Here is a 27817-nt window from a genome sequence, read left to right on the forward strand (position 1 = left end):
AATAAATAGATGGATGCAATGGAAATGTCCTTGGGTCTTTTGAAAGGCACTTGAAATTAAATGTATTATTATTATTATTATTATTATTATTATTATTATTATTATTATTATTATTATTATTTATAATGGGACAATTTCTCGTGAATGTTCTGAATTCCTGCTGTGTGATCAAGTTATGCACAGCAAAAATCAGCGGAATTGTCGCTCAACTTCCCAAAATCGAAGTGGCATGTCAAAACAGATCAGGCGTGGTGACATTTAGTGACGCAGCATGTGGCTCATGGCCTATCCTATCTAACTGTACATATTTGTATTGCAGGTGTTATATTCAAAGGCATCGCTGATCAGACAATGAAGCAAATAAATAAATGTGACATCATTTCATTTTAGTTTTTGATCCACTTACTAGCGTCATCAAAGAAAGCAAGCAAATTGATTTTTTTACTTTTTATTTTTTTAACAATGACAGATCCTTGTGGGACTAGTATAGGTCGTATGGTGTAGAAGAGGGGTGTCAAACTTGTTTTGCCACGGGCCACATTGTAGTTACGGTTTCCTCTCAAGAGCTGTTATGAAATTGGGAAAGCTAAAGAGTTTGATGGTTCTCTTTATTTGTAAGTAGGTTCGTTGTCAGATCTCCCAGGCAGGTGATGCGCAGAGCTTGATTGCAGCGTGGAGTCGAGCAAGTCGTGCTGTGAGACTCTGTGCGATGCTGAGCAGGTCTCTGCGAGCTGTGTCTCTTTGAGGCTGTGAGTCCGAGATGAGTCTGAGATGAATCTTCCCCGTGGTTCGCCCAATCTCTCTGTCCCGCGACAGTTCCTTTTATACAATTTTCAAGCGTGTGCTATGCGTCAGGGTGAGACGCACATCAAGGAGATCAAGGAATTGAAAGACATGAAAGGGTTGAAAAGCGCACTTCAAAATCATACACACGTGTGACGCCACAGGGCTCCCCTCCTGGATCCGAAGTCGGTGAAAGCGATGAAGTAAAAAGAAATAAAAACAAAAGTCATTCTGCGACATGGTGAGGCCAGGCAAGATGACGGTCACCGGGCATGGCAGGCGTCGGTTTGGTGGTTGCTGAGGAAGTTTCGTGGTGCCTGAAGTCGTTGTACGGGAGCACGGCAAAGAGTGCTCTACGACTGCCAGTTTGAGTCGATCGATGAGGGATTGTGAGGACGAACAAGCGTGGGGTTGGTCATGCTGCCGGGCACGGACAGGCCGGTCATCGGCGACGGTGACGTTGATCGCGCTGCCCTGGCGCTCTGCAGCACGCTGAGGAAGCACGCTGACGTCGGCGGCCGAGTTGGCCATGAAGCGTCTTCCCGAAGTCCGATCGTGGACATAAGCGATGTCCGACGATGTCGGATCGTGGACATATACGATCGATCGTGGACATAAGCGATGTCCGACGATGTCCGATCGTGGACATATACGATGCAGCTAGTTGCAGAGTCACCAGGCGAATTGGACGATGTCGGCCATCAGGGTGCGGCAGGTTTCACGGTGGGGTCGGGGTGCCCACGGGTGGTGGCGGCCCATCAGGAGCTCGGCCCGAGGGGTCTTGCTGTGAAGATGCCGGGATCACGGGCGGCTGGGAAATCTGTTTCTTTCCATTTGGAGAGTTGATTGGGCTGAGGAGGAGGTAAAAAAATCCCCCTGGCTGGCTCGCCAATAAAGAGTTTGATGGTTCTCTTAATTTGTAAGTAGGTTCGTTGTCAGATCTCCCAGGCAGGTGGCGCGCAGAGCTTGATCGTGGCGTGGAGTCGAGCAAGTCGTGCCGTGATGTCCGTCCGAGGCCCGGCGTTGGCTTTGCAAGTCTCTTTGAGTCTGTGAGTCCGAGATGAGTCTGAGATGATTCTGCCCCGTGGTTCGCCCAATCTCTCTGTCCCGCGACAACTCCTTTTATACCATTTTCAAGCGTGTGCTATGCGTCAGGGTGAGACGCACATCAAGGAGATCAAGGAATTGAAAGACATGAAAGGGTTGAAAGGCGCACTTCAAAATCATACACACGTGTGACGCCACAAAGCCATTACAATGTTTCATCTCCTCTACATATTACATACAGAACGCACACAAAATAATGAATAACGAGTTTTCAAATCTGAAGTCAAGAATAATGACAGTTATTGTGGTTTACCTACGACAATTTGAGATTTTGGTTCACACTTTAGCAAGCGTCATGGCAGTTGACATGCTTGCTTTGCTTTCGCGGTCCGAATAAAATGATGTGGCGGGCCAGATTTGGCCCTCAGGCTTTGACTTTGACTCCTGTGGTGTATAATTTTGAAAACCTATGGGAAATAAATCCTGACTGGTTTCTGCACATAAATGACAATGCGCTTGGCTCAATGTGCTTGGCTCAATTTTAGCTTCCTTGATTACATAACATTATGTGTATCTCCTCTGTACTACATTTCTCGCATGATGGATGTATAGTGCCACTTAGCAGTTTTTTTGACAACGATACTAGTGCAGCGTGTTCTACCGGAAACAAATTCCTTGTGTGTTCTACATACTTGGCAATAAAGATGATTCTGATTCTGATTCTGATGAAAGACAACTCTTAGTGTTTCCCATTTTACGACAGCAATAGTTGTCAAAAATGAAGCCAAGCGTTAAATGCGGTTTCATCTCAATGGATTTGAGAAATTATCGGAAATCAAGCCACCACATTCTTAATGATCAATCATTTGATTATTATGCTCACTCCCTCGGCGAAAGCAAGTGTTTGTTAATGCTGTCAGTGACCAATAAAACTTTTAAAGGGACTGAATAAATGACGGCAGGCCTCAAACAGTAATCCGTTAAGTGAAGTGAATTAAATGAAGTTGTGCCCATTTGTTTCAATCCATCATGCGATGCACGTTCACTGGCAAGGTGCTTACTGAAGATTAGCAAACTATGTTAGCTCTCAATTACATGATATCAGTCCGCGTGCTTCGTTGGACATGAGATTAGCGTTTGGATTAGAACACAAGGCCGTGGAAAAGTGCGGCCGACTGGAGGCCGTTCGTTAAAGACACTAATTGGGTCTTGTGTTGACACTTTATTCTAGTTTCCTAGGGTTTGCAGTTTACGCGGTAAAAGGTCAAATGTATTCCTGAGAATGTGAAGTGCCTTGCTCGAATTTCCATACTGACCAAATGAGTTTGGAAGGCAGAGTGGGTTTACGTCGTAACTGGTTACCATGGAGATGACATCCTGCCTCTTCCTCCTCCTCAATTTCACCTTTTGTCCCGTCTCTTATTTTTTTGGAAGCCTCGAAAGAGAAGTCTATAATTTTTTGGCATGGCCTACCCGAATTAATCCGAGCTAACACTTCTGATGGAGGACTTAATGCAGAGCTCGAAAGTGTTTACTCACTGTGATTAATGCGTTGACGGCGTTCCTGATGGATGGCATTTTGTTTTTGGCACCAGTGTCTGACAATGGGTGCTTCTTCATCATCAGGAATCAGTTCTTAGTCTCAAATCCCCAACTTCCTGGTCGTGACTTGGTCTCAACCTGATGGTTTCCACTCAAACGTTGTTCTTGATTCAGTCTCACATTGGACTGGTCTTAGTCTTGATTTGGACACTTTGATGCTACTCTTGGACACAATCCTCGTTGGTCTTTGTTTTATCTTGGTTTCAATTCATCGAAGTCTTGGTCTTGTTCATGGTCTCAAGTGTGGAAATCAAGATTTGGTCTTGGTCTAGCTTTGGATAAGCACTGGATATTTTGGTCTTGATTCTGTGTAACCTTGACCCGGTCTCAATTTGACACTGTCTTTGTCTCAACCGTCCTCAGTCTTGACTTCGTCTCAGTTATCCAAAATCTTAGCCCTTTTCATGACTGGGTCTCAACCACTCAGTCTTGGACTTTATAATAATTGTTGGTTCTAATTCTTGTTTCTCATCTGGTTCGGTGTTCAACGAAGTTCTGTGATGAAATACCAGCGAGGACGATAGATGGTGAACAGACAAAACTACTTTATTCTAGTGAAACAAAAGGAGCACATCTCTCGTCGGAGCGGGGAGCCAAGAGCACACGAATACAGCAAGAACAAAAAGCACGAGAGCCCGCCCGCTCAGACTAGTTTTAAAAGTACACAGCAGCGATCTGTTGTCCAATCAGCTACGGACAAGTATATTGGGAGAACATTTAGACTGAAAGTTGATACTTGTTGCATTCTGCTTTCACAACTATTAAACTATACATGGAATTATGAAGCTTATTAAAGCTTCATAATTCCATGTATACTAAAGTAAACATGCAATAACATAATATGTACTAAGCTAAACATGAAATAACATAAAATGTTTACTAATGTAAGCATGAAATAACATATGTTTACTAATGTGCATAAGCACTCTATCAATAATAATAATAATAATAATAATAATAATACATTACATTTTAAGCGCCTTTCAAAGCTCTCAAGGACACTTAGACAAGCATAGGTATGATAATAAATAAAATAATCAGAAATACAATGCAATAAATAAAATACAATTACAAATAGAAACAAGAAAGGGAGAGCTACAGAGAAAATGCAATTTTAAATAGGTGGGTTTTGAGATGTTGCATCCACGAGACAAAAAGGCAATCGACTTGTTTCATTTCTTTAACTAATTTGTGTCTACAAAGACACCAAATCAAATCATCTGGATCTCAGAAAACAAAACATAAACCCTTTCATGCACCCTTTAATCTTATAACATGATAAAATGCCCATTGTAGTGGCCCCGGAAGCATGGGCTCTCTGTTTACTTCTCAGTTGATTGAGGCTTGTATCATCCTGAATGTACCTAGTAGATGGCAAGAGATGAGGATGATATGAGGTCCCTGATACCTGTTACTGCCAGTACAGCTCACTTCACTGTAAAAGGTTATGTTAACCCCTGTGGTTTCAAAAGAACATTGGATTTGTGAAGGAGCTTTTGCCTCACAGTCTGGCTTTACTCCATCCTGCGATTGGGCCACATTTGGGTCAATATTTTACAAAGGGGTAAGGAGAGGTAGCATCCAGGCTGCACTTGGTGATAATAGTCAGGGTCAACGTGACTGTTTATTTAGTGATTTTAGAATAGGTCTGATGTCATCCTGTCGACACACACTGTTTATTATTTTTATTTATTGTCACCATTTATTATTTTTATTTATTGTCGACATTTATTATTTTTATTTATTTATTTATTTTAAATGATTTTTTTCATCTTAAAAACCTTATTTTGTGCTCCCATGTTAGTGATGTAAATATCTTTCATTTATTCCCTATAGTGCACTGCAAAGAGATAACGCATTGAAGCTAATTTTTGGGCGAGACCACCCTGGAGTGGTCATCAGCAAATTGCAAAGCGCATTTAGACAAGCAGAAACAGAAAGGACAGGGAGACCATGCAAACTCCACACAGGAATGCCAGAGCCAGACTTGAACATTCACCTCGCTGCTGTGAGACAGACATGCTCAACACCCGCTCACCGTGCTGCCTCAAAGTTCAGTTTCAATCCAAACTTGATCATAATTTTATTTTGTCCTCCCAAACATTTTTCTTGGTCTCAGGTGAATTTCCCAAAAACGGTCCAACCCAAAGGGGACGCAAGCACATATTTTTTTTAGCGTCTTTTCACTAAGAGGTTGTTGGCAATGTATCCTTCATTAGAATTGGCACATTATCTTCCACTGTTCCCAACGGACAGCTGAATTAAACAGAGGCACATTATGAATTGATTAATTATGGAGGAAGGAGAAATGCTTGTTCAGTGCTTAGCAAGTTTTGTTCATGGGGTTTGAACAGAGAGCGATCCCTCCTCCAAACAAAACAAGTGTCAAATAAATATTCCCTTGATGGACTTTGAAGGCATATCGATTATTAATAAATCAAATCTGATACTTTCGTCAAAGCACAAAAATTTGCAGTGGCACCACAGGAATGAAATATTTCTGCATCAGAAATTATGAACGTTTAATTAATAAATTTCAAGAGTCATTGTATTGCCATAGAAAATGTTTCCAATGTGCAAACAACTTTTTTCAACTGCAATAAAGTTAACTAAAAAACGTTTTGCAACTTTTGGTTTTGGATATTGACTGGGAAAGTGCCATAGTCACTGTGCAGAGGTGCGGAGATCGACTCCGACCTTCCATTTTCTGATCCGCATATTCTCACGAAGGTCGTGGGTTGTGCTGAGCCTATCCCAGCTCTTTTCGGCCAGTAAGTGAAGGACACCCAATCACAAGGTACACATCGAACCCAGCAATGGACAATTGAGAGTGTTCAGTCAGCCTGTCATACATGTTTTTGGAATGTGGGAGGAAACCACAGTACCCAGACAAGACACACGCAGGCACGAGGACAACATGCAAACTCCACATATGAAGGCCAGTGCTGGAAACGAACCCGGTACCCCTGCACTGTGAGGCCGACCCGCTAACCAGTTGCTCACCAGGCTGCCCTTTGACTGAAGAGGACATAGAAAATTTTGTTTGGCTATCTCATAGCGACTTACGGTACTAAAGTGCAACTTGCTTCATTTTAGCCATACGTATCTATTTCTTGCATTGTGAGAAGTCAGGGTGCGTAATTTGACTTTCAAATATTATTTTTTTTCCAGAGATGTCAAGATTCGGAGTGGATAGACCACGTTACAGCCCCTATTTCTATCCATTGCATTTTTCATTTCTTCCCTCAATTTAGCAAAATGTCCATGTTGGTCGTGCTGACTTGGCATTTTTTAGCTTGCAAACAAAGCCATTCTGGTACTTGGGCTACAGGAAAGCATTCCGTGTTGTTTCGGGGGGTATTCTTGTCACGATTGTGCGTGACTTCTATTCCATTAACAAGAGAAAACTTCATTCAAGCTGAGGCCACCCGAGTCACAAACTCGCTGCAAAAATCTACCCACCTCCCTTTCCTGTGTGAACCATCTTTATTATTACGGGCTGAAATTGAAATTTCATTTTGTTTTGGCCCTAAGCGACTGGCAAAAATGTCTTGCTGAGATGAGTAAAGGTCAGCGGGAATTAAAATGCTTACTGTAAGGTTTGTCAGAGAGAGAGATAGAGGGCCAGAGGAAAAGGCCATCTGCCTGAGAGTTGTCCTAACTTTTGCTTCGCGGAAGAACTTCAGCTTACAGCAGTGCGGTCGTAAACAAAGGGAACATTTAAATCATCCATCCGAGGTTTGGATAAAGATCTCTAAATTCACTTTGTTTGTGTGTGTGTGTGTGTGTGTGTGTGTGTGTGTGTGTGTGTGCGTGCATGCGTGCGTGCGTGCGTGCGTGCGTCCGTCCGTCCGTCCGCCCGCCCACCCACCCACCCATCTATCTATCTATCTATCTATCTATCTATCTATCTATCTATCTATCTATCTATCTATCTATCTATCTATCTATCTATCTATCTATCTATCTATCTATCTATCTATCTTTCTCTCTATCTATCTATCTATCTATATATCTATCTATCTATCTATCTATCTATCTGTATATCTACTGCATCAATCTGTCTTCTGTCGATCTGTCCGTCTGTCTCCCTCTATACATCTATCTAGCTAGCCAGCTATCTCTCTCGCTAGCAAAGTGATTGCTAGCTACTATTTAGCTACCTGTTTGCATGTGTTTTCCCACACCTGCATGGGCTTAACGCCGGGTTCTCCGTTTTCTTCCCAATTTTAAAACCATTCATGGCAGGTTAACAGAACACTCTAAATTGTGCCAAGTTGTGAATGTGAGCACAGATGTCTCAAAAAAATTGATTAATGAATGGATTGATGTCAGGTCTTGCAACCGACAAGAGCAGTTGCTTAGCGCAAACATACAATTTGGGTTCTTGGTAAATTAGGCCCACAATCTTTGGTCTTGTTACATTAGGGTATCATGTTCTTCTCTCAGTACCCCTCCGCCCTTTACAAGGCGATATGAACATTTCTAAATTGTCATTTCCGAATCTGCGCACTCTAAAAGTGGCAACGTTATTTTGGTATTATTTATGAAAGCTGTGGGGATAAAAAGCCATGTTGGCTGACCTGACATCAATCCATTCATTAATAGATTTTTTTGAGACATCTGTGCTCACATTCACAACTTGGGACAATTTAGAGTGTTCTGTTAACCTGCCATGAATGGTTTTAAAATTGGGAAGAAAGCCATGCAGGTTCAAAAGAAACATTTGTAGTATTCGATCAAATGATACACAACATAACCCTCTGTGAGTGCTGAAGTTTTTACATTGTTACTGGAAAAAAACTGACTAATGCACCTGCAAGGTATAACTCAAGGAAGCCAATTTGCTGTTTGAGGGGCCGAGGTTCTTTTAACGTTGTCCCGAACCAAATAGCAAAGCACTTATCGCAGCGAGGCAGAGACACAAAAAAAGAAAGAAAAGAAAAGAAAAGGAGTTCTCAAAGGCAACATTATTTCTGTCTGCAGCTTATTATGCTCGATGCTAACCCACCTCATGTTCCAGCCCCAAATTAACGACGACGGCCGCACATTTCCACATTGTACGAGAGTTTCTTTTCATTTGGAGAATAAAGAACACATCTCAAGAGCTCCATGTTTTTGTGTTTGGTTTTTATTCTCCATTGCTACTCAACTTAGCTTTTACATCCATTAGGTGCACCCACACGTTCTAATGATCATAATACTCATTTTTTGATTGACAAGGGTATTTTTTCTTCTTCGATAAGGGAAGTTCATTATGTTAGCTTATATGTAAGAGTTATGTATACTTTTCACATATTTATCTTCTCTGCACGCACATTTATGCAAACCTAACATTGCTTATTTGCCTTATTTAAATACTTGAATATTTCGGGGGTCAAATCGTCGCCATCATAAAAAAAACAGATGTTACCCGAGTCATATTTGAACATCCCGAATCCTCATACAAGTAAAAAAGAAAGTATCCATCGAAACTAAACAATAATAACAATAATGGTAATAATATTGCTGGTGTGAAATGTAAACTTCTCCACTGCAAGACGAATAAAGGTACATCCGATCCAATCCAATCCAAAAATAATTGAAGTTAAATGCTAACTTTGAAAACGTAGTCAGTGGCATATTGTACCGTGGCACCAAAAACAACCACATAAAAGACAAAAAACCCATGTGGAGCGAACACTTTAAATGCCTCCTGTTTGAAAGCCAAATTATGAGTCATCAAATTGAAAAACGATGCATGGATGGATGGATGATTTGGCAAGTATTGGCTTTTCCAGTCCTCTATATATTTATATTTTTTTTTTTATCTTTTCAGTATGATGGAAAACTGCGCAAATACACTTGGAAAGATGTGCGGTGTAATATGGAAATGTTACCAACGACATGCTCGATGGCCTATATAGCTATCTATTTATTGGCCCGCTTATCTCGTGCGGCATTTCCCCATCTCATTACTGTTGGCGCTGCATTTTTTTTTCCTGCTAGGACTGGAGCATATTGAAAATGCTCACTGCTGCAGGAGGTGGAGCAGGACGAGGGGGGGGGGGGTTCAATCGGATTCGCCCCTCACCATGATGTCCGGATTCTGGCAGGCGGTTGTTGCTCCCCTGGTTTGGCAGGGCAGAGCTGACATGAAGGGCATCCTGTAAGCCTCTTTATCCACATTCGGCAAAGTCATCTGGCGGCTCAGTTGCCTTCGGTTACCGAGGGAGATTCCCCATTGTCGGTTAGATCCTGGCTCACTTTTCTGCTCTGACTAGCCCTTTGCTGGTCCTCCTTTTAATGCAACGTTTCTTCTTCCCATGATATAACTGTGCTCATAATTAGTGATTGAAATTTAGGGAAGGGGTTATAGGTCAGATTAGCCTTGGAGTTACAGTTAGGGACTTTAAATTGGTGGTTTGAATGGGGTGTAAGTATATATGTTTGGAGGTTAATGACTAGTTTTGTGCATAGACAGTACTTGGGTATAGGGGGTCATAATTGAAGTTAAGATGACCGTATTTTCCTCACTATAAGGCGCTTTGGAGGAGAAGGTGCTCCTTGAATGAATAGGCCTGCAGTAAAACTGCTTTCGTACTGAGGGTACACAACATTATAATATTTATAGGGTAAAGAGAATACAATACAATCCAGCTTTATTTATATTGCGCTTTCACAGCCACTGTAGCATTAACAAGGTGCTTTCCAGAACATTTAAAATACTACATCGGAGATATCTGAATATGTATTCATAAATAAATCACAACAGATAAAGTGCACTGTCGGATTTTGTGGAAATTGAAAGGTTTTAGGTGCGCCCTACAGTGCGGAAAATCTTGGGGTTATTTAGAGATTAAGCATTAAGGTGCTTGGGGTAAGCGTTTATTGTTAGAGAGCAGAGTTAAGTGTTTGCGTAACGGTTTGCAAGTTGGTGGTTGTGGTGCAGTGTGTATTTGACAAATTGTATTAAATAGGTCAGCAGGAACAAAATCTCAAACAAATCAGAAAATAAAGGTCCAAAGTAGCAAACAAAACCATGAGTAAAATTTGACAAGATGAAACAAACCTGACAGGGTGAAACAAACAACAACCCGACACTAAATTGTCGTGCTGGGAGTCCTTTTAAGTGCCACTGATTAAAACGTCGCAAACCGAAACTTGACAGTTTGGGGTGGGTGTAAGGGTTAGGTGTGGGGTTGGCGGATCATTGTCAATATACATTGTTGGGGTTTTTTGCGGTATAGGCTGTGGTTAATTGTTATGGTTGTACTTTTAGGTTTCAATCTGTGTTTAGGATTGGGGTTTAAGATATGTTTTGGTTCATCTGGGTCTTTGGGGTTATTTTAGAGGGGGATGACAAGATTGTTGTTAAGGCGATTATCTGCATTTTTGTAAGGGAGTTTCCATGCTTTGAGGCTGGCTATGAGTTACTCAGAACTGTCCAAATGGAGGGAGGGTGAAAGTGAAGGCAGAGGTTTGAGAATGAACAAGAGGAATACGCTCACACTTAGAGAAAGTAAAACGTGCATTTTCAAGATGGGTTAGCAGGGGCTGGTCGAGAGGGTGTGTCTGGCGGGAGCCTCATGAATCAGTGTCAGCTGAGCGATGAGAACATAATTAAGAAACAGGCGGGCACTGTGTTAAACACTTCCAAAGGTGGATGCCTTTCTACTGTATCTAGATGGAGAATAAAAGCAAATAATGGCGTGTAGAAAATCCATATCAGAACGGATGCCAAAATGCCCTTCAGGTGGCATTATGAAGGGAGACAATATAAATAGGACAGCCATATTGTAAATGTTTATATACAGTAGCCAGCTACACACACACAGCACTATTCAGAATTTATGAGCATGGCAGTATAAAACAGCGACAGTAATATTTCACTTTTGTTATCATATTGGGTGTAAATCTGCTGAGATGTATATGTTTCAGATAGAATAATGTAAGCAATCGCTCCCTCAATTTTTCTCTTTTCAGCTGATGCGTATGCAGGCAGGGGAGAGAGAAAAGTGTGTTTGTGGGTGGAGGGTAGGGCTGCTTTCAAAAAGAAAGACATAAAAACACACACATTTCCACACGCCTGAGATTTCATACGAGCTGAGAAAAGAGTGTAGAAGAGCTCAAAAATTGTATGCCGCAGCTGGAATCTCCCAAAACCACAACAGCGGCCATGAAACTGCACCAATCCGTCAAAAGTTTGGAGCATCACAAAGGACTGTTGGAATGACAGCAACCTCCTGGATGTGTTGCAAATATGTATGCGGTATGTTTGAAGGCCGAGCGTGTCACAGATATTTGGGTGCCATTTCGGATACCCAGCGCGCTCCTGCAACGTCGGCATTCCCGACCGATCATTCTTTGCTGATATCCAGTTCGGACGCTCAGAATACAGAAGTGCTCTTTCCTGTGGGGCTCGTGTTCGCTAACACGCTACGGTTTGATCTTGAGCTTTGTGGCCTGCCAAACACGCCACAAGGCCTACATGCAGCTGTTAGCAACCACAGCCTCCCACGCGTTGCGTGCGAACGACTTGTTTCTCTGTTGTAAGGTTGTAAACGTCCCCTATGAATCACAATGTAGTCTATTAATGGAACGGTTGTGCTTTATACAAGCCTGTGAATTAGGCTCCCGACAATTTTTTTTCAGTCCATAATGATGACATTGTGACAGTTGAGGCTTTTCACAAGCCTTCCAACTGTACTGTTGTGCCAATTAAAGGTTGCATAATTGATGAAATGATGGCATTTCAAGTCAGTCTTTGGAATTTTCTTTGCCACAAAGTCAGCTCAGTGTTGTTATTTAAATCCTGAACAGGATGTCAGCACACATGAAGCTTGGAAGTGTGTTACGTACGGAAGCTAGCCGGTTGCTAGCACTTGTTGTCTAAATTTGGAATGCCTTGTGATGATGCAGTTAGATATACGGCTGACCGATGTCTACTCACAAATCAGGAATTTATATATTCACTGATTTTAACACTGCCTCCCCATATATTAAAAAAATATGTCAAGAAATATGTATATATTTTTTCCACCATTTATGCTCATCTGTCATCGAAAATGGATATTGAATGTTACTCAACGTTTTTAGGAACATTTCTTTGGAGTTTAACTTCAATATTTTTTTTTCAAATGGGTTTCACAAACTGTCTCTTACACAGAGTTTTGCTTTTCACTTGCCAGTCCAGTGTCTGTCTTTTGTCAAAAGTGGGTTCAACTGCAGTCTATCCACCAGGCTTTAAGCGGGTACTTATTTTGTGGCTCAAATATGTGTATGCTGTGTTGGCATAAAAAAGACGATGCATCCATTTTTCCATGGGCACTCCCACGGTATTTGAGAGCGGAGACTACCACTTGATTGGGCATGATATTTGGAAACAGTACGGCCTTTCTCAGTTGAATTAAGAACTGCTTACCGAATACTTCAGCTTCCGTAATTGTGGGATGTGCTTATGGCTTCGTGTTACCATAACAACTGCTGTGAATTTTGGGTGGAAAATTGTTTGCTGGCCAAAATACATTTCGAGAAATATATTTCAGCCAGAGTTTCACACAGAGCAAGAGGAGACTGATGAAAAAGTCGGAGAGTTTGAGACGCGACAAGTTGTTACTCTGCGGTCACTTCTATGACTTTGATATGTTGTCCCTGATCCACTGGTGAAGAGACGCTTTGATCCTCTCCTCTTTCATCTGGAACTGCTTCATGTAACAAAGAGGGTACAGAAAGTGCTTAAGAATGAATGTCTCTCTGTGTCTTTGTGTTGTCATGTTATTTGTTATTTAGTTTTTTTTTTGTTCTTTTGACTTCAAGACGGCGCCGCGAGAGTGGCTGCCTTTCCAGCAGCTCGTGTTTTGCTTTTCTACTTTCATTTCTTTCATAACTTTGCTGCTGTGAAATGTAAATTTCTCCACTGAGAGACTAATAAAGTGCAAATCCAATGTTGGCAAATGTTTTAATGGCAGTCAGTGGAACTAAGCGTGTGTTTTGTGCTTCGCTTTGGTTGGTCTTTGTTCCAGCAGAGTTTTTGAGTCATCTAAGTCACTTTCAGGCTGATAGTTTACTTCTTACTGCCCATAAATGGGTAGGAAGAATGAGGATAGCATTCTATAAATTAGCCTGACTGTGCCTGTACAATATGTTCAACATTGCAACAGTTTACTTCAAGGCACTTTCTGATACAGACGAAATTACATACGTGAGTACAAAAATGTACTCACGTATGTAATTTCACACGTGATGGGACTGTACAAGCAATTAAAAAGTTACTTTTCCATACTCTGTCCCCTTAGAAATATAATGGAATCCATCGTTTATGCTTCTCAGAGCACGTAAACATGCCTCACTTTCTATATTTCAACTACTATCCAATGCACTGGATCAGTATTCCAGCCGGGTGACACAGAGACTTATTACTGTATCCGCGGTGATAGTGGCGCAGCCTACTAAGGATTTTGGACAGTAGAATGAGACCCGGTGAATAGCAATGTGGCGGCGGCAAAAAGAAGAATAGAGAAGGTGGCATGAATAAGAAGCAGGAGGCGAGAGTGAGGAGGATGCGGCCTTACTGTAAAATACTGCGCACATGCACACACACACACACACACACAGAGCTCACACTCACACACACATAGAGCACTGCAGTCCTCGATAAGCCACGATGGATGAAAGGGAGCTGGTTCGGAGGGAAGAGCAAAGGGGTTCGTAAGGACTTTCCGGTTGGATGGTTTGGAAATGGGAGAGACGGTGGCCACGCTCTTGTCAGAAAGATGCGCCAGTCACCATAACAACGACTTACACATCATGACTGACAATCACCTTTCACCCGAGGAGTTGTAGGGGAGATGAAGGATGAAGGTGCAGAAAAAGAGCCGCAGTGTAAATGTGACAGTCGGCCGGGCGGGGGAAAGGGGGGCAGATAAGGGCAAATTATGACCAATATTATTAAATGAGATACAATACCAAGCTTAGAGAAGAGAATGATTCCAGTTCCACCTTCTATTTCCTTATTCCAAGGAAGATAAGAGTGGAGAAAGGATCCACCATCTTAACCCCAGCTACTGAAGTGTGTACAAATCGCATCCTTTTGTGGTCGGAATACAAAACATTACAACCACCATCTCACCCACACTCCCCTCTTCACAAAGCCATTACTCCCCGCAACCCCCAAGCCAGCCCTGCCCCCACCCCCTCAATAAGCAGGATGCTACACAATACCGGTGTCAGCATGTGTTCAAGCATTAAAAACACAGACAGAATGAAATTAATTAACCCGAAGAGATCACAGTGCTTAGCCAGTGGAATTTAATCCAATTTATTACATAGATCGCAATCTAACCGGGTTGTGTTTGCATTAATGAGAGTAGGGGGACAAATGTGTGTGTGTGTGTGTGTGTGTGTGTGTGTGTGTGTGTGTGTGTGTGTGTGTGTGTGTGTGTGTGTGTGTGTGTGTGTGTGTGTGTGTGTGTGTGTGTGTGTGTGTGTGTGTGTGTGTGTGTGTGTGTGTGTGTGTGTGTGTGTGTGTGCGCGTGTGTGCGTGTGTATGTGTGCGCGCGTGTGTGCGTGTGTTTGTGTGTGTGTGTGTGTGTGTGTGTGTGTGTGTGTGTGTGTGTGTGTGTGTGTGTGTGTGTGTGTGTGTGTCTGTGCGTGTGCACATGCCCTGACAGCGACAATGGATGCTAAGCATGTTCAGGATCACCGACGGGAGCAGTCAGGGAAGACATCCCAAATTTGCCGGTGCCTCAGGGTACCAACACCTTGCCAAATTAGCGCTTGAGCAACGAGCCTTTTATCTCATCAATGAGAAGTAGAAATTTTTTGTCATCACGCCCCATTTTCTCCTTTTTCTTCTATGGAGGAAAAAAGGAAAAGGGAGAATACTTTGTTTACCGATTTTGAAAATTAATTAGCATTGTAGCTTTTGAAGCCAGTCGCGCTAACCCACTGAGCTGACATCACCGACCGTAAGGCGGCCGCCGCGCTCCGTAGCCTTAATGAGGTGGCTTATTAGTGCAGTTTCTTCTCACAACTTCTCAGAGAAAACAGTAAGAATGTTCACACCTAAAAGTCATTGAATTGCAGTGTTGTGAAATCCAAGAAAGGAAAAAACTACGAGGATTTCCATCGCAACACTGCGGCGCCGATATTCGCAATAATGCTGACTCCTATCCAGCTCGCATACATCATGATTACAGACATAATTGTTCATCTACATACATGCTAAGTATCTCTATTGAGGCAAGGCAACACAGTTTTGTGTATGTGGCACATTGCAGAGACAAAATCAAACAACCAAGACACCAACAATGTAAAGACATTCAAAGACAAAGCAGAGAGAATGTTCAAAGATCGTACATTGAATACATTTCAAGGCAATTAAATGCTCAAAAAATAGGACGTATTGTTGCAAAATTGTTGACGGTGACGGGAATTTGAATGCTTATCTCATTCACTGCCAGATGATGTGCAAAAATGTGTCCACTCTATAGTGCCAGGGTTTTTGTCATTTTCACTCACATTCAAGGACCCACAGATTATTGAGGTTTTTTTGGACTACCTAAATATTCAATGCAGCGTAAGAAACCTTAGACTCTTTTGTTTCATCAAAAGAATAGTTAATTCCCAAGTTATATGTGTATGGAGTTCTATCCAATGGAAATGGGGGCGGCTGTACAAAAGGCAAATGCCGCCCCCTGTTGAGAGGGAAACCAGGGGGCGGCATTTGCAGCCCCCTCCCCGGATTAAACACCAAAACCCGAACAAATTCCTGAATGGCGCCCCATGTCATATTTTCAATTCCCGAATAAATTCGGGAATGGAAGTTAATTAATATACAGTAAAGTCTCGTTATATCGATATTCAAGGGAGTCCGAAAAAATATCGATATAACCGGGACTATCGATATATCCGACCCCCTGTTTGCATGTAATTTTCTCTGTGCGTGCATAGAAATAGTATCGATATAACCGGGACTATCGATATATCCGATATCGATATAACGAGACTTTACTGTATCTAAATTAAAGATATGGGGGGATTCAAACATAATTTGCTGCTTAACAGCTGCTTCACCATGTTTACTTTGAAAACTGGGCTGCACTATCAAACCAAAGGTTACAGACCTGAGAGCCCGACGAGGTTTATATGTTTATTTCTCCCCTGATTAATAGACCGGTAGCAAAATTTTAAAATTGATTCCACGGCTGGTAAGCTGGTCATAGATGTGCCTTTTGAATGTGGTTGCTTTCCACCACAGGTAGAACATCGTTGTCCTTTTTTAGTAGCATTTGTCGAAAATCTATCAGACAGCCATCATCTTCTTGAACAAGCAACTTGACCGTGTGTGTGTGGCCCTCCTACTCCATCATCTAACCTCAGAATTCATATTCCCCCTCCAGCAAGAAGGAAGGACCATCTCTGCCTTTCATTTTCCAGTTCAAGGCCCCCCTCATTCCTCCCTTTTTGCAGATAAATGCTCTCCTATCTACCCTGACAGATGTCACGTTGCATCACGTCCCCGGTGATACGTAGCTTCTGATCCTGCCACTTGCAATAAGGAGCCAGCACCAGGGACGGCCCCTCCCTAGATAACACTCTGACAGGCTTGATTATTTTAAAGGTGCATCATTTGCGCCGACCGTGCCAGTCCTGTGAAACCATAGCTGGGCGTCACTATCGCAATGTCACTATCGCAATGTCACTATTTCGGGTCAGGAAAACAACATGACATGCTGTTGTGGACACAGGAGAAGATAGGAACGTGAAATTGATTGTGTGGAATTTGATTTCTTTCAAGTTCTGACTATTGATGGCAAAGGTGGGCAATGGTGCAATACTTGCTGCAACCAACAGCGGGTGCAATGAAACACAGGTCTGGCTGGTATCGACTATGATTGAATGAGAAATGTCATGTAAGGGTTAGGTTTTGTCAGTGGTGGACGGTCAGGGCCTGCAAGGCCTTCTCTGCTGGCCTAAATCTCTGCTGGCCTAAATCCCTCTACCCTCTAGTGGACTTGTAGTAAATAACACCATACTTTTTATGAGTCGCAGTTGCAGCTGTAGCTCCAGTAAAGGTTGAATAGTAATAAAATAGTTATTAAGGGTTGGATTGATTCAGATGTGGCACTACGAAAGGCCCAAGTGTGGAATGCACAGCTGGCTAATGTCGGGTTTTAAGCTAGGGTTCAGGTTTCTGAATATTATTTGAAGTTGCTCAAATTAGTCTGTGTTTGAATTTTGAATTTGGATTTTTAATGACAACTGGGGATGATTTAATGGCCTTTTTTTATGCCGGGGGGTAGGAGGGTCAATATTCACTTTCAAACATTGGTTAAAGTTTCAAATTATGAACTCAATACTGCATTACGGTTTTGACTAGGCTTTCAAATCAGGACTTTAGTTTGAATGTATTATATGGCAACTGGGTTAGTTTTTTAAAGATGTGTTTCAAGCCTTGGTTGAGGTTTCCATTTAGGTTTTTGACTTTCAAATTTTGTTTATGGTATCAAACAACAATTTGGCTGTGTTTGAAATGCTTGAAATTATACATTTTGTCACTGATGAGGGTTTCAAATTCGGCCCTCAAGTTTCGGCGTTGGTTTTAAATGACAATTCAAAACCTGGGTTCACATAATCAGGATTTTGTGTTTCCAGTTTGGTCTTTGAAAGCATGATGTAAATTCCGAAAATGACTACTCCTGGTGGTATTCCCTCCACGCCCAAACCCACGGCAAATATAGACGAGGTTTGGCGTTTATATCTTCACACAGACAATGTGAATAAAATGGAAATGAATTGATGCAGGCCGTTTATTAGAGCAGAAATACAGTACAATACTTACAGGAAAGCTGGCGGAAAGCAAAGGGAGTGAGGTTCCCCAGAATGGGAAATTTGACCTATGAGTACATCTGCATGCATCAGTAACATTTTGAACCGAGTATCCCTTGGCTGCTTTCACATGAGTATTTGGCAGCAAAATTTAGCAGGCTGGAGCCACTTTATTTGGTTACAGTCAAGCCTGTGCATTTCTGTGTGAAATGCGTTTGCGCAGAGCCTCAGGCTTCAATGTCGCTCTGTCCTAGATTTTCATTCCATATTCATTCTTTTTGTTTTCAATTTGGGTAGAAATGGTATGCTTGAACATATTTGTGTGTGTTTTCTGCTTTCTAAACTCAATGGCCAAAAAAAAAAACATTATTACGGTGTATATGCATTTAAATCAGTCTTTGAGCACAGGTTTTCAGTGATTCTTCTGCCAGCCTACAGAGAGCTGCGCCACTGTCGCATTAGAGTACATCAGTAAACACAATGTGTCAGGTCAAGGTAAAGATCACCCCCACGTCGCGTTCAACAGAAGTTGTCACCTATTGAAAAGTCAGCGTTATTCACGCCATGTCCCGGCAATCATGGCTGCCAGGCTGAGACGAAGCCATTGTTCAGCCGAGCGTCACACTGAAATATTTCTTTAGCGACACAAAAAAAGCACTGGATCAGCAGCAATTAGTTGAGGAGTAAGAGAGAGATAAAGAGTGGACGGCAGTCAGGAGGAAAAAAAGGAACGAATGGCTGTGGAAAATGTGGAATCAGCGTAGAGGAACGAGAAAGAGGAGATGAATAGTGGTGAGTGGAAGGATATGGATGAGGGAGCCCGTACTGTAAGTGTTGTGTGGGAGACTGAAGTTCCAAGGAGCCATATTTCCACCAAGCGGTACAGATAAGTTTTCAAATGGACTTTACCCACATGCATACCTCGCCACTCTCAATAAAAGTTCGACAGTCTTGGATGTAAGTACTGATGGGTAGATGAGGCATCCTGTATCCTTTCGACACAGCGTCACAATGTATCAACACTGTGTTGACACTGTGTTGCTGAATACTTTTGCTGAATACTGACACCTGTGGACTTGCAGGGAACATTTGACAGGGTCATCTGACACTTATCTGTCAAGCCAATTTTATCCAATTCCATTGATGAGGCATTTGCATTCACATTATTTTTCCATATATGTAATTTCATTAAAATAATCTTTGATATTAGAGACGCAGTTGATAAATTAGGTGAACATCTGTCTAAATGCCTAAGTAAAAGTGTTGTGAATGACAATGGACTCATTGTAATTAAAGATGTTTATTTACATTTTTTTTTCCTCCAGCGTTATGTTATTCAGTCTATTTCTCAGCATTGTGGAGGTGCTCTTGTTGGTGTAAGAAAGTTCGCTGCCGCAAATGCATCATTTCACCTGAAAAATGTATGTATGAGTAATAAACTAAGACTTACTAAAAATAATCATGAAATAACAGAACATTTAGAAAAGATGAGAGTAAAACAGTGAAACGAGGAAATCAACATAAAACAATACCTTATTTTCACAGACAAGATCAAAATTATCCCACACGGCAGAAGACTTGCGTTTACCGGTGACGTCTTCCATCTTGCGGAATTTAACCCAGAGTAACGCGCCAACAACTCGATGCTTGTTTTGAGCGACCATCCTGTTGATAGATGCGCTTCCTTATAATCACAGTTTGGCGCGAGACTGTTGTGTCGACACGTTTCCGTAGGGGTCACGTGACTTTTTTAAAGCGGTACGTGCACCGACACGGGGTATTGCCCTGGAGGTTCGGCGCACGTATCGACACATCGGGGTCGCTGGACCCATCACTAGATGTAAGCATCCGCATGAGAATAGGCAAATTCGTAGTAAGAAGGTCTCAGAGGTATGAGGCAAACTACTGGCTCATTACAGAAAATGAATCAATATCCATCCATTAGTCCATTTTCCGATCCGCTTTAGTCTCACAAGGTTCGTGGGGGTTGCTGGACCCTATCTTGAGGCAGTAGGCGGTAAGGTGGTTTACTGCTTTGCATATCTGTCTCATTGTGCAAAGGTACTGAGTTTGATTTAGACTCTGATCCGCTTACCCTCCCAAGTGTCGCGGGCTGTTCTAAAACCTGTATCAGATGTCTTCAGGCTGTAGGCAGGGGGCACCATTCACCGGTTACCAGCCAATCGCAGTGCATATATCGATGATCAATCCCTACTCACAATCACACAAATGGACAATTACAGTGTTTTTTGCATGTTTTTGGAATGTGTCAGGAATCCAGAGTTTAATCCAAGACAATTTAATACACATTGCTTCATATAGCGCTTTAACAACAGCTGAAGCTGTAACAAAGCGCTTAACATGGACAGCTATCATATACAGGAAAATAAAGCAGTGACAAAGATCATAGAAATCACCAGGGATTAAAACCAACATCAAGTCGGAATCATGTTGAGTCAAATGCCAAATAGTACAAGTGAGTTTTGAGACGGGTTTTAAGCGAGAGAGCTTGCCAAATGTTCAGTGGCAGAGTATTCCAGAGTAGGGATTGAACCTACAACACAACTGTGAGGCCACCGCGCTAAGCACTGGCCCACTGGGTTGCTCTAAATAAATAAATTCAATTATCTTCAATGAGCGTGTTTTGATTTTCCTTTGGATTTGGATCTTCCACGGATACATTCATGAGGGAGTTTAGCTCACTTCTGCTCTCAGATTAAAGTGATCCGTCACAGAAAAAAAGTTACACTGTACTGTGATTTGGTTTAAATCACAGGTGTCAAAGTCAAGGCCCGCGGGCCAAATCCGGCCCGCCACATCATTTTTTTCGGCCCGCGAAAGCAAATCAAACTTCAAATGAACTTAAAATCTGAGCCAAAATTTCATATTTTTGGATGTCAACCACAATAAAAGTCATTATTCTTGACTTCAGATTTGAAAACGAGTTATTCATTAATTTGCTGTGTGCTCTATATGTAATATTTGAAGGGATTTAAACATTCTAATGGGTTCCCCAAATTCATAACGGCTCTCGAGAGGAAACCATAACTACAATGTGGCCCGCGGCAAAAAAATGACTTTGACACCCCTGGTTTAAATAATTCGACCAACATGCATGAATTTTATTCATTTATTTATTCATTTGGTCTGTTTGTTTATTTCCAGAGGACAGGAAATTGTTTGTGGGGATGCTGAACAAACAACAGACCGAAGAGGACGTCTATCGCCTATTCGAACCCTACGGAGTCATCGAGGAGTGCACGGTTCTAAGAGGTCCCGATGGCAATAGCAAAGGTAAGGCGCCAGGACGCATTTGTCAATATTATTTAGGTCACCCATAGCAGAGTGACTGTGTAGGTTGTGCGAGAAATGCAAGCGACTTACACATCGCGTATACTGTAGGTTGAAAGTGTTTTCACTTCATATGCTGTTGTTTGATGTGATGGAGAAGCTTTAGGCATGAATGAAAGAAAAATGTCAAATGTCAAAGGTGCTGAAAAGATGAAAGTCATCACAAGCATTGTAAATATAACATAAGTATGCACATATACCGTATTTTTGTGTGTATAAGGTGCACCCAAAAGCCTTTATTCCCTTTTCTGCATCATATAAGGTGATGCGACTTTTATGTGAAGTAATGTTTATACACAACAGGTCTTGCAACTACTGTCAGCAGCCGCCGACTCCGCCCCTCCCATTGAAAAAATTGTGCACGGTCTATGCTGGGATATATAAGTCGGTGTTTCATTTCAAAAATGTCTTGAAATTACTTTGCAAGGTGGCATTTTCTCCATAATTTGCCGTTTTGGACATCATAATTACAAATTTTTTGGAAGCCTTTTACTGAGCGAGTTGCTTGTTCTGTAGCCACAAAGGGACATATGTCTTCTTGTGCCGGTCCCAAGCCCGGATAAATACAGAGGGTTGTGTCAGGAAGGGCATCCGACGTAAAAGCTCGGCCAAAACAAACATGCGGATCAAACCTCTAAAGATGGAGGACACTGATTTGCTGTGGCGACCCCTTGAAGGGAAAGCCGAAAGGAAAAGAAGAAGAAGAATTACAAATGCAAAAATTGGACGTTTTTCCTTGTTTTTGTATTCAGTCTTCTCTTCCTTTCGGCATTTCCCTTCAAGGGGTCGCCACAGCGAATCAGTGTACTCCATCTTCAGAGATTTGATTTGTATTTAATGTCTCCAGAAAAACATTTCTGAAAATTTTAAGGTCACAGTATTCGATGAAAACCTCGAAGGAACATAAATATTTTGAAGAAGGAAGATTGTTATCTCTGAAAAATAATTTAAACTCTAATATAACCCTGGTCTATTTTTGAGCTCATAGAAAATGTTGAAAATACCACACATTATGCTATTCTGCAATTTGTATTTTGAACTGTTTGCTTGACATTCCATTGAGGGCAGCACCGTCTTCTAATGGATGTATAACAAGCCCCTACTGGAGCGCCTTATAATGTAGTGTGCCTTATACTGCATATGGATTTTTTTTTTTTAAACATTCATTAAAGGTGTGCTTTATAATCCGGGTGTGCCTTATATATAGAAAACGTTTAAAAAATACACCATTCATTGGGTGTGCGCTTTATAGTCCTGTTGCGCCTTATACACTGTAAAATACGGTACTTTTGTAGAATTGGCCACATCTGACTTCTGATTCCAGAGACAGTCATAGAAAACTCTATAAGAAAATTGACTTTATGACAGCCTAGGACCATTCGAACATTTTTGAAATGCGTCTTCTTGTGATGCCGTACTTCTATCACTTGAATTGTCTCCCACTTCTGACACCCGGGATAAAAAGTGGCAGTCAGTGAGTGAAACTCCGACTTTGACAATGCTCATATCTCTTCGCAAACACCTCTGTATATAATCTCATTTGTACTTTTTGAAGTCCGGAAACACATTTATTGATTAAAAAAAGTTCATAGATAGCACATTTGCTTCATAGCCAAATTCGGACAGAACTATTTACTGTATCAGTAATTGTAATCATATACAATACAGTAACGCTGCACATCATTGTAAAACGCTGACTTTGCAATCACAGAGTCTCTCTCAGCATAGAGAGGTATCTCATATCAGGAGAAAAACAACCTCTGCATTGCAAAACCAAGGTTTTCAATCCCGTACTGTCTTCATTTTATGCAGGGTGTTAACGTGATGCATTTCCATTCCCGGTAGGGGAATCAAGAATGAAGATGCACACGAAGATAGAAAACATTTTGAGCTCGTTTGTGCTGGATAAAGATTTGGCGTGATTTGACAACATCCCAAAAAGTGGATGCTAAATTGCATATGCACTCTCTTAACAGATAAATAAATCAATACATAATAATAATAATATCATTCATTCATTTCATTTCTTTCATAACTTTGCTGCTGTGAAATGTACATTTCTCCACTGCGAGACTAATAAAGGCAAATCCAATCCAATCCAATATTAATAATAATAATAATAATAATAATTAGATATCACTGATTTTCACCACAGGTGATTTGGGAGCGCGCATCCACGACAAAATATAATTATATTGGTGAAATTGGAAATGTTAGAAGTTAACAAAGATCAAAATGTACCCAACCCTATACAAAGCGTGGGGCATCATACACACTTTAAGCACGTCTCTGATCTGCATTGTCTAATATTTCTGCATTTTGTTATTTTGTGTTAACTCTTCCGTAAAGCCAGACATGTCCAAAGTCCGGCCTGCGGCCCAATTGCGGGCTGTAGTCAATTTTCATTCGGCCACTGCCTCCGTCATAAAATCAATAACGTGTGGCCCGCCTGTAGAATTAATACATTGAGCAGTAGAGCTGCCACCTGTGTGTGCAAAGTACTGCTACGTAGAGACTCAATTAGGAACAGAAAATAAGTATATGAGTCATTGACTGTGACAATCAACAAAAGAACTATTACTTCTGTTCAACTGTTACTAAAAAGTTACCGTTTAAAAAAGTGAAGTTAAGTGAATATTCAATTTCAATTTTTAAATATCAATTCAATTTTGATATGCATGTTTCAAATGAACCAAAACACATACTTAACTCATCCACTGCCAGACATGTGCAAAAATGTGTCCACTCCAGTGCTAGGGTTTTTGTCATTTTCACTCAAATTGCAGGACCCACAGAAGAGTTTTCAGATTACATATACATTCAACACAGTGTTTGAAACCTTAAACCGAAAAAAAAGAGTTAATTCCTAAATTATATGGGTCTGGAGCTTGAAATGAGGGAAGTTGTCCAAAACATACTTGCTTTATATTGCGCTTTAACAACAGCTGAAGCTGAAACAAAATGATAACATGGAAAAAAGGGGAAATTCTGCCCCCTACTGGAAAACAAACAACATTCCGAGAGGCTACATTGTTTTAAAAAAAAAAAACAACAAATTAGGGAATGGCGCTCTATGTCATATTTTCAATTCCCGAATAAATTTGTGTATTGCAGTGAATGAGTTAAGATAGTTGAAATTAAACTACAAAAAGCAAATATGAAACTGAATAGCTGGCTGAAATGTATTGAAATTAATTGCTGACATATGTAAAGAACATCGGCCAAGGTTGCATTTTTTTAACAAATCAAATGTGGCCCCTTTTGCAAAAGGTTTGCACACCCTTCCATAAATCGCTTTGTTTCAGCTGCAGCTGTTGTGAAAGCGCTATATAAAACAAGATATATTGTCTTGTACTGTACCTGATCAACCGTAGCAGCCTTAATTATTACACTCATTGTCTCGTGGCGCTTGATTGTACCTCCTCGGTGTTATGACTACTTCAGTGCACAATTAGATCAAAACATCCTAAATCAAAATAGCCTGCACCCCCCCCCTCCAAATGTTAAACCTAATGTAACGAGAACATAGGGCACAAAGTGTAAATAAACCTTGAGACATACTATAGAAGGGCATTGGTATGCTGCCGTTATCCACAAATTCATATATTGTGCTATCCGATGAAACGGTTCCCACAGTGTCACTGGATGATTTTTTTTTTTCTTACCTTAAGGCATGCATGAGGTAGCTGTAAACTTTTCGGGACATCAATTTCCTCTGACATATAGCAAAGTGCGAGGGGACCAGTTGTTTTTCATGTCTGTGCAGCCTATTCCCCAGCTAGCGCTTATGGAAATTGTTGTGGAATTATATCTAAAAGGGCTGGAAGCCAGAGCATTGTGACTCTGCAATAGTTTGCAGGAAGAGGAGGAGGAGGAGGAAGGGAAAGATGGATGTCAAAACAATTCATATGTCCCCGCTGTGAGTGTGCACAGGACCAGCCCAGAGAAGCTTTATTTCTCTTTGTGTTGCTCTGCAGTATGCTCTGCATCAAGCAACTGGACACGATTTAACCATTTCCATTAAAGTGCAAACTTAACCCTTTTTAGTCATATTTCTCAACAATTATATCGTATTATAGTAACTTCCCACCTCATTCTTCATTCAGCAGACCTCATTCTCCCGTGGTTTCAACTTTCCCCTCTCCGCATCTGGAGATGTAAATTGAGGAGATCCTTGTTATCCTCCATCAGCAATGCCTTCAATGCAATGTGGTTTGGGGGTAAAGAGAACCATTCCTAATCTACAACATGAGCCCACTCAGCACTGTATAATAAAAAATGACCTATTTTTAGCAAGCTGTTTAATGGCCCCCCCAGTTAAGGTTCACTGTCAAACTGTGTGTTAAAGACAACGGAGCTTAATGCTAAGGCATCATATTGAAAACTGGTGTGGCGAGTTTTTAGTGATGGCTATTTGAACACAAATGGTGTACTGACACGTGAAAGCAGAACATTTAACAATATTAATTGATTAACTGCCAGACGATGTGCAAAACTGTGTCCGCTGCAGTGCCAGGGTTTTTGTCATTGTCACTCGAATTCCATGACCCACAGGATATTGAGTTTGTTGACTTCATAAACATTCAATACAGCGTTAGAAACCTTAGACTCTCTTCTTTTATCAGAAAAACACAAATTAATTCCTCAATAATATGGATCTGGAGTTACATGAGATGGAAATCAGTGCGGCTGTCCCAAATACAATGCAATACATACATATTGGTGTATATAGCGTTTTAACGAAAGCTGAAGCTGGAACAAAGTGCTAACACGGAAAAAGGGAAATGCTGTCCCCTAGTGGAAGGAAAAAAACATTAGCAGAGGCCATGACCAGCGCTTTATCGCACCGAAGCATGAAAAAAAAAACAAATTTGGGAATGGTGTTCTACGTCATATTTTTAAATCTCTAATAAATGTCGGAATGGGTTAAGAAGCAAATATTCTTGATCCTCTGTCAAGAGTGACTAATATCAATGCTGCTTACAGAGTCACTTATAGTAGATGCCAAAGTATGTTTTTTTGTAGATTTTTTTTAAATATCAGCATTTGAAAGGTACTTTTGTTTTTCCTGTTGACACTTTTTTTGTTTGTTGCTTGTTTTCCTGCATGCGGCACAACAGCTAAATACCACTGCATCGTCTTTGCTTTGATCTCTGGACTCTGTTCATGGATACGAAAGTAATTCTAGTGTCTGGTCAGGATATATAACAAGAAAATGCCCTCCTCCACAATCTTCACTACAGCAATCCATTTTCAACTGCCCTCAGTCTCTCCCCGGAATAAAAATGTCTCCAACTATGAGTATTTTTAACTATAAGCGCTCACATCTAATATTTTCCTTGTTCTAAACAAATACTATACATTTTCCATATCTGTGTCATCCATTCCTCACTTTAGTGGCTGAATAATTGATGAGCAACATGTAAGAAGGCAACAAGAAGCTCCCTGTGTGTGCTTTACTGCCATATTCCTAAAGGACATGCTGAGCTGAGAGCTGTTGCTTTCTACCACCATCCACACAAATATCGATCCATGTGTTGTTGTGTGCCAGAGTGACTGCAAGTCTGGCTCACGTTTAAAATGCAGAGACAGGCGCGCAGTGCTAAATAGCACACTTTTCTGCTTCATCTGTGCAGTCTTTTACCCACAATTCAGCCTGCTTGTCACACCCGCCAACTGTGCAGGCAAGCACACAGCCCCTTTTTTGGGAGCGGGGAGAGCGTCAAAGGGGGGTATCGGATACACTTCCATGTCCTTTATTTACATGCAGTCGAGTTCTCACCTCATTTGACTGATTGCACATTCATGCCGTGTGTGTGTGTGTGTGTGTGTGTGTGTGTGTGTGTGTGTGTGTGTGTGTGTGTGTGTGTGTGTGTGTGTGTGTGTGTGTGTGTGTGTGTGTGTGTGTGTGTGTGCGTGTGTGTGTGTGTGTGTGTGTGTGTATGTGTGTGTGTCTCCTCCAGGTTGTGCCTTTGTCAAGTTCTCCACACACACCGAGGCTCAGTCAGCAATTGGTGCCCTACACGGAAGTCAGACAATGCCAGTAAGTACACTTTTCTCGCAATATTACACACACATACACATACACACACGCACGGGCCCACGCACACACACCCACACACACACGCACGCACACAACTCGAATGTGCTACTCAACAAAATCACACACTAGTTCCAACATTATAACCATCAGGGCCAATGTAGTTTTGCATGAGGGACGAGT

The 27817-nt window shown here is 41.4% G+C and overlaps 1 protein-coding gene across 4 annotated transcripts in view; it reads left to right on the plus strand.

Annotated features, from left to right (window-relative positions):
- Nucleotides 1-27817, plus strand: part of celf5a (cugbp, Elav-like family member 5a) — a 296973-nt gene that overhangs the window by 216300 nt on the left and 52856 nt on the right. For all 4 annotated transcript variants that reach the window (XM_088999949.1, XM_088999953.1, XM_088999952.1 and 1 more), the window contains exons 4-5: nucleotides 21409-21537; nucleotides 27558-27637. In XM_088999949.1, coding sequence (XP_088856075.1) covers nucleotides 21409-21537; nucleotides 27558-27637 — 209 coding nt within the window. The remainder of the gene's footprint in view (nucleotides 1-21408; nucleotides 21538-27557; nucleotides 27638-27817) is intronic.

The sequence above is a fragment of the Hippocampus bargibanti genome, linkage group LG07 (assembly GCF_051943395.1).
Source record: "Hippocampus bargibanti isolate YZ-2025 linkage group LG07, ASM5194339v1, whole genome shotgun sequence".
Taxonomy (NCBI): Eukaryota; Metazoa; Chordata; class Actinopteri; order Syngnathiformes; family Syngnathidae; genus Hippocampus; species Hippocampus bargibanti.